We start from the raw sequence: 11,063 nt of genomic DNA, 5'->3' as shown, positions 1-11,063 counted from the left end.
CTTAATAACTTTTACTAGATAATGATGAGTAGATATTACTTGAATTTGTAGCATTTCAATTTACTTAAACGTTAGTGCAAATTGTTACGGGAGTTTTTTCTAATAAATCTCACAAGTTCTTTATAACAGTGCACATGCATCAAGCACAATATTGTAGCATGACACGTCACAGCTACAAAGTGAGTTGTAGCTCATGCTGTAGTTCAAGACTTCACCACCAGGTGGTGGTTTAGAAGAATCTTTATTGGATTCTTCTTCATGAACAACACAGGAAGTGAAACTCACAGGTCTTATTAAGGACTAGGCCTACCACTCTCACTTATGGTTGCTTCTGCTGAACGGTTTAACACAAGTTAACAAATAATGAACACACAAATTAGAGGAACACAACGGACTAATTGCTGAAAGAACAATGTTAACCAATTCCCTAAAATGATTTAACAACAACAAACATGAATCCTACCCACAATCCTCCACTGCAGTCACATGACAAACAGCCAAACACAGCAGAATGCTACAATATGCATTCCCTGTCCCCTGACAACTAAATATCACCTACATTATGCCATCAAACTATTGCACATAAACAAATGTAATCAAGCAAAAGAAACCAGACAACTTATGTTTTATTTCGACCATGTCTTGTCCTCTCCTTAAAAAGTGAAGCAAGGGAATGAGGAGCAGCAGCCTTTGTGTGCACATGCGCCCTCAGTTTTAGCTCAGAAGAGTAGAAGTTTTTTAATATAATCATGTTTATGTGCTGTCCAGAAAAAGCACTTAAATATTACTGGTAAAATACCATTAGCATTTACTTTTTTGTACAGTAATATCGATATATAATATAATGTGTATTGTTTATTTAGTAAATTCTGTAGTTTAGAGATTTTGCAATTTTTTTGTAAAATTTAAAAGAATAATTAAATAAATGTTACTACACCCAAAAATCATTTTTTTCAGTGCAGTCARGTTTTGAAATATTTAACTTATTCACATATCTACACTACAAGTCAAATGTTTTAGAACACCCTCATTTTCCAWGTTTTTTATTTGGTATGAAGGCAGCTCAAGTCAAATGAACAGCTTGAAAGGGCATAAAGGTAAGTGTTGAACTGCCAGAGGTTTAAAAAAAATATAAAGTTACCCAAAAAAAAGTCCCTTTGAGTCCACAGCGTGTGTGATTGATGGCTCATAGACCCTCAGCTTCTCACAGCTTAATAGTGGTCGTAGAAGGCAAGTCTGGTTTAACCGTGAAGAGAAGACTTGGAGTTGCTGGTTGACAGGTCGTATCACAGCAAGAAAACCATTTCTAAGAGTTCAGAATAAGAAAAGGAGGCTTGCCTGGACCATGAAGCTCCACCAGTGGACCAATAAAGACTGGAAGAAGGTGTTGGCTGATAAATWCAAAGCTGCAGTTCATCAGCAGGACTACAGTTTCTCAGTRAGTGACAACTTTTAAACACAGAGGMAGAAGTGTGATGATCTGGGGCTGTCTTGSTGGGTCTGCCACACCTCTTCCTGTCAGAGTCTCCAMCAGTTTCTGACTGCRTTGTGATGGTGAAGGAAACTGGACTCACCAACGCCTTGACTTGCAGTTTTGGGTCACCTTAYATTTTTTTAAACCTTTGGCAGTTGTGCACTTACCATACTTACCAGTACTCTCTCAAGCTGTTTATTGGACTTCAGCTGCTTGAATTTCAAAAAGAAGAAAAAATAATAATAAAAAAACTAAAAAATGATTGTTTTTAAACTTTTGACCAGTAGTCCTACTGTAAAGATAACCCCTCATCTAAAAAGTCATTTGGTTGCAAATGTATATTTTCATGTAAAATAAAAACCACAGACCGTTTCATAACCAAACATCTATCATTGATGGTAAATTAGAATCACGATTGTTTTAAAGGTCTATAAAACTGGATTTATTTTCTTGAACATGAGCTTTTTTATTGTCCTACTTTATTCTAGTTTCACCATCAATCTTTAACCAAATTGCTAAWTTGTGTTGATTCATTGATTTTCATCTTTAAAGAACTCGTGTGTAAATGCGATATAATTGCAGAGTTCAAGTTTTAGCAACAATAAACAAATAAATAACTCTTCTGACCTCTGCAGCCACTCGTTACCCAGGAGGCCGTTGGTGTCCGCAGAATCAGTTCCAGTGCTCGAACCGGCTGTGTGTGAGCCAGAGCTGGGTGTGCGATGGTGTTGACGACTGCGGGGATCGCTCAGATGAACAACTCAGTCTATGCTGTGAGGGGGGAAAATTCTTGTTTATGAATGTTTTTGACAGCCCTTTTTCGTTTTCTCAGTTTTTTTACTGTGTTGTTTCTGTGCAAAACAAACCAAAAATGGACTTTGCATTTGTGGTGTTTAACAGTGAGCATCACCTGTGAGATGCCGTACAAGTTCCGCTGTGCTAACGGCTACTGCGTCTTCTCTGGCCTGCTGTGTAATAAAAAAGATGACTGTGGCGACGGCAGCGATGAGAAAGAAGATCTCTGTATGTCTCCCACCCCTACATCCCACATTTATATACTGAAACAATACGGAATAATCATACCTAACAGAAAACTCAAAAGCATGACACACCCGGAAACAAGCAGGAAAAAAGTGAACAAYAGTGCAGAGATAAACACTGTGCTTCTACTAACAGTAAATCCGGTTAAGTGCACTGCCCTGTTCTTTATTTTTTTTCTCTCTCTCCCCCTTGTTTTAAATGCAGCCATAACCAGATTTGTAATAAGTTGCAGGGATTGCCAGGCATTAGTCCAAACCCCTTTAATGCTTTAAACTTTCCTCTCTGAGGTCAGTGAAATGGGAAATTCCTACATGACTTCAGCGGCGGGGCAGGTCACAAAGCCTCAAACATTCAGCGGATAAGAAAAGAGTTCATTTTATGGAGATATTACACAATCAGCTTAAACATCAATCAAATTAATCTAAGAGAAAATTAAATAGTTAAATGCACAGAGTTCATGTATTTGTTTTTAGGCTGAAGATGGTTAACACACCATATACGCCATACACCATAACACACGGTATGCCTCGTGTTATRGTAAAACTCACAGATTATGTGTTTAAATTAGTGGTATTTGTCTTTTTATAGTGTCTTTTTGACCATCCTTTACAGGCCGCGAGCCCACCCTACCCCCCTGCACACTGGAAGAGTTTAAATGTACCAACGGGCACTGCGTACCCCTGCCGTACGTCTGTGACCACAATGACAACTGTGGCGACCGAACAGATGAAATGGGCTGCAGTAAGTAAAACCCTTAAACCAGGGCTGTTCAGCTAAATTGCTCAGGGGGCCACCATTACTCAAAGCCAACAGCACAAGGGCCAGACATCCCCATGGTTAGGGGGTAGCTCATCAATAGCATGAAACACTGCTAAATCATTCACAATTTTTTGAAATTAGTTTTACATTAAATTAAGTTTAAAAAAAAATCCCCCCAGTTTTTTTTTCAATAATGTTATTTCTACTCATTGATCAGCCGGAAGTGACCTACGGGCCAAAGATGGCCCATGGACTGCCAGTTCAATAGCCCTGCCTTAAACTCCCAAAAAGTCTTTTTGTTTGATTTTATTTTTTTTAAATGACAGGACAGAAATGTGTGCTTCCAGATTTTGGAGAATAACTTTGTTTAGTGTTTCTACTTTCAGCGTTTTAAATGTGTTGCTTGTTTCTAGACTTTGGCCATGATCGAAACTGTGAAACTGACAAGCTTTGCCAACAAGAATGCACCAATCTGAACGGAACCGGCTTCATTTGCTCCTGCAAGCCTGGATACAAAGTGGACCCAGACAGCACTTACACCTGCCTGGGTACACACACACACAGATCCAGCTCATGAACCATTCAATAGAATGAAGAAACATACAAACATGACGATATTTTTACTTTTTACCACCTGTTTTGGCGCCTATCACTTATCTCTTTTAGACATCAACGAGTGTGAGGAGTACGGAATCTGTCCTCAGGCCTGTAAAAACACCAAAGGCGGCTACGACTGTGACTGTGCACTTGGATACAGGAAAGTAGGAAATGGCGACATGTGTGAGGCTGATGGTGAGAACGTCATATTTTCTCTTGATGGCTTACTAAATTCATTTTTTAAGTCATTTGTTGCATTGAAAAGAAAATCAGCATGAAACGCAGCACTCAAAATCTTAAATCTTATTTCCGAGTAGCCTGTGCTGCATTGTTTATTAGTTATTCTGTTGGGTCAAGAGTCTATTTAAAAGTGTTTGTTTTCCACTGCAGGAGSGGCTCCTCTGCTGCTGCTGCCAGAGAGTGTCCGGATCCGTAGGTTCAACCTGCAGACACAAACCTACCATGACTTTCTCCAAGAGGAGGAGCGGATCATGGCACTGGACTATGACTGGGACCACAACAGCACAGGATTCAGTAAGATGCACAAATCAGAACTCCAGTAAAGTCAGATTAGTTTGGACAGATTACATCATACCTTACATTGTGTGGATTTCTTTTCCCCTCCACAGGTATGGTGTACTTCACTGTTGCTGGTAAAGACTCTATCCCAGGTGCCATTAAGAGAGCGTATTTACCGTCAGTGGATGATGGCAGTAACAACATTGCTGCTGCTGTTGATCTTGGCATCAAATACATCACGTCACCAAATGGCATTGCTGTGGACTGGGTGGGCAGGTAAGTTTGTCCGTTAGCATTCTCCTGTTCTGTGAATAAATGTTGTATATAATGGAAAAACTTCACTTGTTAGTTTGGATGTGTTTTAAAGTATCATTTTTAAATGTTGTTCAACATTGTAAGACCYGTTGGTGCTTGAAGTGTGTGTTGGAAATGGCACGCAACTACAACCATGYCCAATTGTAGCCCAATAMAYGTTACAGCCGTTTTYGTGGAGGCCATCTTGAATTGTGTCCAGTCCAAAGGTTRACAAGTTGTAGATGTACATCTGAAAGTTTCMATGAAATCTATGCGATGTTTCATGAGATATTTTGCTAACACAAAGAATATAAGTTGCACAGACACAGGCAAAAACATTGCCCTTTCATTTTTAGCAGCAAGCAATAAATGCAGCAGTCTTATCAGCTGCGAAAACACCGCCGTTTTTCATTTTTTTTATATAAAAAGTTGAATTTGGTAGTAAATGATGTTGCTTTTTTCCTGCAGAAACCTTTACTGGGCAGACTCCAAGCTGAAGAGGTTAGAAGTGGCCTTTTTGGACGGACGCTACAGGAAACATCTTGTTAAGACTGATCTTGGTTTCCCATCTGCTGTGGCGGTGAATCCTCGACTGGGGTGAGGCAAATCATTTTTCYTCACCTTCAGAGAACAAACTGATGACTTAAAGGAGTTTTATTTGTTCTTTATGTGTTTGCTGCCAAAGTTATATTTCCCCTGCATTATTAGCAGGTCAGTGATGCAACAAGTGTGTCCAATAAGTGTTAAATTAAAGTTATTGTAGCATTCTACCAGAAGATACTGTACTTTAACCACTATTTTGGAATCTGATTTTTAATTTCTGCTCATCATCCGCAGTATGCTGTACTGGTCCGACCGAGGGGAATCGGCTAAGATTGAGTGCTCCTGGCTGGACGGACAGCAGAGAAAAGTTCTTGTGGCCGACGGTTTGGGTTGGCCCACCGGCTTATCAATTGATTTCACCAACAGAGACAGAATCTACTGGTCAGACTCTAAGGAAAGTCGCATCGAGTCTGTTCTGCCTTCAGGAGAGCAGCGTAGAACTGCTGTTTTTATAGGTGAGGAATATAAAGAAACAGTTAAAGTTGTACCTATACGTGATTTGCTTGGAAATTATGTTTATGTGTGATCATAGTTCCTGATATTGACGCAGTAACTGTTCATACARTTAGGACTGACTTYATTTTCACGATTGGGGTTTATTTATTCCWTTTCATGTAGACGTGAGAAACCCGTTCAGTGTGAGCGTATTTGAGGACCACGTCTACTGGAGCACTGAGGAGAAAGGCGAGGTGTATCGACAGGACAAGTTTGGTCGTGGAGCCAAAGTCAAAGTGCTGACAGCGGGACCCTGGCTGAATCAGATCTCTGTGTACCAACAGCAAAGATACAACTCCTTTGCCAGTAAGAGTCACGCTCATGTTTGCAAATACAAAAGTATGTGCTAAACTGTTGACAGTAATGTGCAGAAAAAAATAAATCTTTAAGTCATGCTGTTATATTTAAAGGGATCCCCCATTAGTTGTAACATTAGACTTATTTAATAGACATATATTTTAACTGTAAAATAAAGACTGTAAAAATACTGTAGGATGTTTAGTTTTTATAATTTTTAAACTAAAGGTTTAAAAATATATTACATGGAAGGGGCCATTTTATTTACACACAAAGCATTCTGGGTAAATGATGACGTGGATAGGTCCTCGATGCGAGGCTGCCGGCGAGCTATATCCACCCTGAAGGTTAATCTTGGACAAAATCTGACGATTGGCTCTTTTAAATGAAACCAGAGAGCGTTGACAGAGAGGAGAAGGTAGAAATGAYTCAGYCTGTAAMTGAAAATATRGATGGAGGACAACAGAGCTGCTTCATGGAAGAAGAACCTCAGCTTAGCCTGTTAGCTTCAGCGTTAGCCCCGACGCTATMTATATGTATTAGCTCAGTGCTACACATTCTCCTCTCGTCACTGAGGTCCTCYATMCACATGACAGAGAGGAGAACGCAAAAATGACTCAGTCTGCAACTGAAAATATGGATAGAGGACCTCAGTTTAGCTTGTTTGTCGCGCTAGCGCCGAGCTAATACATATAAGGCAATATAGCATCTGCGCTAGCGCAAAGGCTAACAGGCTAAGCTGAGGTTCTTCTTCCATGAAGCAGCTCTGTTGTCCTCCATCCATATTTTCAGTTACAGCTGAGTCATTTCTACTTTCTCCTCTCTGTCAACGCTCTCTGGTTTCATTTAAAAGAGTTGATCGTTAGATGTTGTCCAAGATTTAACCTTCAGGGTGGATATAGCTCGCACGAGGACCTCCACGTCATCATTTACCCAGAATGCTTAGTGTATAAATAAAATGGCTCTGTCCGTGTCAAAATATATTTTTAAAAATTTACAAAACTAAACAGCCTACACAGTATTTTACAGTCTTTATTTAACAGTTAAAATATATGTTTATCAAATAAAGTCTAATGTTACAACTAATCATGGATCCCTTTAAAGCAGAGATGCCTTAAGACGTTCAAATATTGATTTTTTTAATATTTATGTTTGCAGTGAAGAATCCATGTAAGGGAACCTGTAGCCACTTGTGTTTGCTCCGGCCGGGAGGATACACCTGCGCCTGCCCTGAAGGCACCAGCTTCATCACCGGCAGCAACACTGAATGTGATGCAGGTAAAAAAACAAAGAGGAGCTCCTTCTTTTGTGTGTGCTATAAAAGCAAGAGGATCTGTGACCTTTCCAGCAGCCAAACTGAAAAAAGTTGAATTTTCTCATTTTCCCACATTATCTGAAGCACAACTAATGACTCCGTGGAGACGTCAGTATGATTACACAGAATCCAGAGGCGTGCTGGTGGAGTTTTAATACTTCAAAGATGAAGCATYGCAGAAAAGACTTAAACGTCAACCTTCTAAACAGTAATGCCGGCTTTTCTACACAGATGCAAAAATCCCCCTGTGCTTTTCTGACCCTTCAGGGTTCGAGCCACCACCCACCATGCCACCGCCATGTCAGTGTCAACATGGAGGCACGTGTTATTTTGATGACAACAAGGCTCTCTGCATGTAAGAACTCCTTTCCATCTGTAGATATGTGCTTGTATTAATTAACGGGGATGTGAATGCTGTGTGAAATTAAAAATTATGAGAGTTATAATTTTTTTCTTCTTGTTCCATAGATGTCCTTCAGACTGGAGTGGAGAATTCTGCCAGACCAACAGCTTCGTTGTGGTCGCTTCCTCAGGTGTGTTTGATTTCATTTCCAAATATTCCTACATACATTTAAATTACACTTTTACTAACCACGCTCTTTTGTGCAACTCTGTTTGATTTTATTTTGCTTTATCAGTTGGAATAGCTGTCGGGGTGACAGTGGTGATTGTGGCCCTGCTGGTTGCTCTGGTATTTTACGTCAGGAAGAAGTCCAACGTGCTGCAACGACTGCAGAGCAGCATGCCCAGTTTTTCAAGCCTCAGGTGCGACATTATTGGTCTTCATTACCATTAGTGTTTAATTCAAATTGGCAAATCTACTTTTTATAAACCTTCATGAGTAGTACAACAAAAATAACCAGAAGTATTCCATTCTATTATGTGCGCAAATGTTAACATTCTGTTTCTTTTCCATTTACTTTTTATTAATTCAGTATTTTAATTACATCATTTAACATATTTTGATTTGTTTGTAGGAATGGTTTCAGCAGAACTGATAGAGCAACGGCAGAAAATGATTTAACGAGGCAGAACTTAGAGGTAGTCCGTTAATATTTTCATCAACCGACAAGAAGCTATTTCCTGAGATTTCGACAGCTGATCTGCTTCCTGTTCATATAAACAGTGACTACTGTGTTTTCTACCTTGCGTCAGGTTCCCAGCGTGTCTGTATCAATGATCGACGAGGGGAGGAGCTTTGCGAACCCGACGTATGAAGGGGAACCGCAGCTKGGCTCCAAGAGCACGCCGCCCGCCATCTCTGCTCCCGCTGAAACAAACAAGGTCAGTAAAACTGGAGCGATTCTGCGCACAGCTCCACAGCAAGTCTCCTCAAAATATTTCTTTCATTTCTTTGTACAGTTTGACTGTTTTTTTTATATATTTGATCAAATAGTTAGTCCTGTTTTTGTTTTTTACTGTACAAAAAAGGCACATTTTCAATACATAGGGTTAAACATTAAAATTTTTGATATTTAACATTTGACATTTTTGATCAACTTTGTTTTATATTTTAGAACRTTAATAATCCTTTGTATATGGAGGAGGTTCAAGCTGTGGATAAGCCTTCAACAAGCAAGTCTCCCATTTTCACGGAGGTTGGTTTTAAAAGCCCTATAAATTATATATTTGTTTAAAATCTTCCTTAATCTGAAATAAATTGCATGAACTTGTTTGTGCATTTATTTTTAAGTAGTTCAATATTCTTGAATGTAATTTTTCAGGAGATTTTTGACGACCCAGCTCACAGTTCAGTTATCGAAAGTGTTGACAGTGACACCACTTCTGCACAGCCACCTGCATCAAGCTCACAGCTGATATTGGAGGTAAATTTTAAAGTGTGACACCAGGTGCCTTCAACAAGAAAATTCACAGAAGATAGATTTGACCAAGTGTTTGTAAAAAATAAAAATCTTTGCAGGAACATGAATTCAGCTTTTTTAAAGTTTTATTTGCTTCTTTTTCAGCAGCCGGTTGGACCCAATGGAGATGATAGTTCAGTGTTTTTCCAAAATCCAGTTTACATAGTGAGTCCACACATACACACACTCACACACAGGTGTACAGATTTAAACATGTCTATTTAAGACCCAACCATTGCACTCACACCTAACAAACAAGTAGCAAAAAAAGTAATAATTAGGGCTGTCTTGAAACCAGTTTTTCCTCAAACTGAGTAYAAGTACCTCAGTTTGAGTACTCGCCGATACCGAGTACTTACTGCAGCAGAACTTAAACATTACACACTACAATTTTAAAAGCATACTTCCCTTAGCACTGCTTCCTTATAGGCCTACAACACCTCTGACTGGATCACATACAGCATGATTTATACTGTTGCAACASTGAAGATTTAATTTAACTTGTTTAATGTTCATAAACATGCACCTGACAAACTTTCATTTGAAAAGTAAACTGTAATACATTCATCGGAGTATCAATACTGGCATTTGTATCAGTTCTGAGTATTGGGGCACTTTGTACAAGTATTTGTAAAACTGCAGGTGTCTGGCCTGTTACCAAGACCAGTATTGTTAGTGGGACACCACTAATTTGGGGCGCAACGATACAGAAAATTTACGATTCGGTTCGGTTTGATACTTTAGTCTCATGGTTCTATATACTGTATTTTCGATACAAAAAAAAGAGAAATTTCCATGCTCTTCTTGGCTTGTGATTTATTAAAATTAATTATGAGCATTTGTTTAACCTCAAAARTACAGTTTTTAAATTAAATTTTGCTGAAGCAGCAATTTTCTCAGTGGATCTTTGCTCAGCCGTGGTGTAGTCAAACTCAGATCCACTGAGCCTTCAACACAGCTTATCTTCAGAAGACAAGATGATAAAATAAATTTTAAAGATCTTTATAGTTCAATACATAGTGTGTATTGAACGGTTCGAGATACATGTTTTGTTGTGCCCCTATTAATATAAGAAATACAGGTAAATGCTCTATAAATACACTTACACTTCAGTACATCAGGGGCAGAGCTAGAGCAATGGCCAGGGTGGCAAGTGTCACCTCCGGTACCTGATGGGTCACCCCAGGTGCCACCCCCAAATAATTGACAAGTGGGTGGGGATCTTGGATTTTGTATATGTGTTTATATATTGTTCAAGATTTTTCTCTAATACTACTGTAATGAAGTATATTTTTAAACTGTACAGCCCTTTATAATTAGCATTAGCATTTGTAGTTAGCTTAATTTGGGATTGGCATGGACAATAGGCATTTGATCATTCTTAGCTATTCCACAACAAATTTAATCTCAATGGGCCTCATCAGGGGGTTCGTACGAAGGGTTCGTACGAACATGTCACGTCAGATTCAACAAACTCTTCTATCTTCAGGAAAAGTGTGTAAATGAGTTGCGTAATTTCCACCTGTACGTATCCAGCTGCTCGTGCACGCGAGAGGAGATTAGCATAATTACCACCCCAAAAACACCATATAAGGCTATGTTTCCTGCCTCAGATACAAGGAAGTGTTCATTCATGAAAATGACAGCGAAAACTAAAAATAGAAGAACTTTAAGAGTTCAGAGATTGAAGTCCGTCTGTCAGAGATCCATTTTTAGCAGGTCAGCTGTGGGATAAAAAGAGCTGCTAAAAGTATAAACAACTGTGTTAAATCATTTTCATTTATTCAGAAGACACACCGTTGCGCAC

The 11,063-nt window shown here is 39.1% G+C and overlaps 1 protein-coding gene across 1 annotated transcript in view; it reads left to right on the top strand.

Moving 5' to 3' along the window:
- The window catches only part of lrp2b (low density lipoprotein receptor-related protein 2b), a gene marked incomplete at its 3' end in the record, with an annotated part of 37,571 nt that extends 28,175 nt beyond the window's left edge, over nt 1–9,396 (top strand). The window contains 17 exon segments of the mRNA XM_014013908.1: nt 2,110–2,247; nt 2,375–2,497; nt 3,128–3,256; nt 3,688–3,822; nt 3,941–4,066; nt 4,262–4,405; nt 4,501–4,666; nt 5,153–5,281; nt 5,522–5,742; nt 5,906–6,088; nt 7,238–7,357; nt 8,033–8,159; nt 8,372–8,435; nt 8,550–8,678; nt 8,912–8,992; nt 9,119–9,220; nt 9,362–9,396. Coding sequence (XP_013869362.1) covers nt 2,110–2,247; nt 2,375–2,497; nt 3,128–3,256; nt 3,688–3,822; nt 3,941–4,066; nt 4,262–4,405; nt 4,501–4,666; nt 5,153–5,281; nt 5,522–5,742; nt 5,906–6,088; nt 7,238–7,357; nt 8,033–8,159; nt 8,372–8,435; nt 8,550–8,678; nt 8,912–8,992; nt 9,119–9,220; nt 9,362–9,396 — 2,152 coding nt within the window.
- Nucleotides 9,397–11,063: the final 1,667 nt, after the last annotated feature.

Source organism: Austrofundulus limnaeus, unplaced genomic scaffold, assembly GCF_001266775.1.
Source record: "Austrofundulus limnaeus strain Quisiro unplaced genomic scaffold, Austrofundulus_limnaeus-1.0 Scaffold108, whole genome shotgun sequence".
In the NCBI taxonomy this organism is placed as follows: Eukaryota; Metazoa; Chordata; class Actinopteri; order Cyprinodontiformes; family Rivulidae; genus Austrofundulus; species Austrofundulus limnaeus.
The sequence above is the reverse complement of the archived record's forward strand: the minus strand, read 5'-3'. Positions and strand labels throughout refer to the sequence as shown.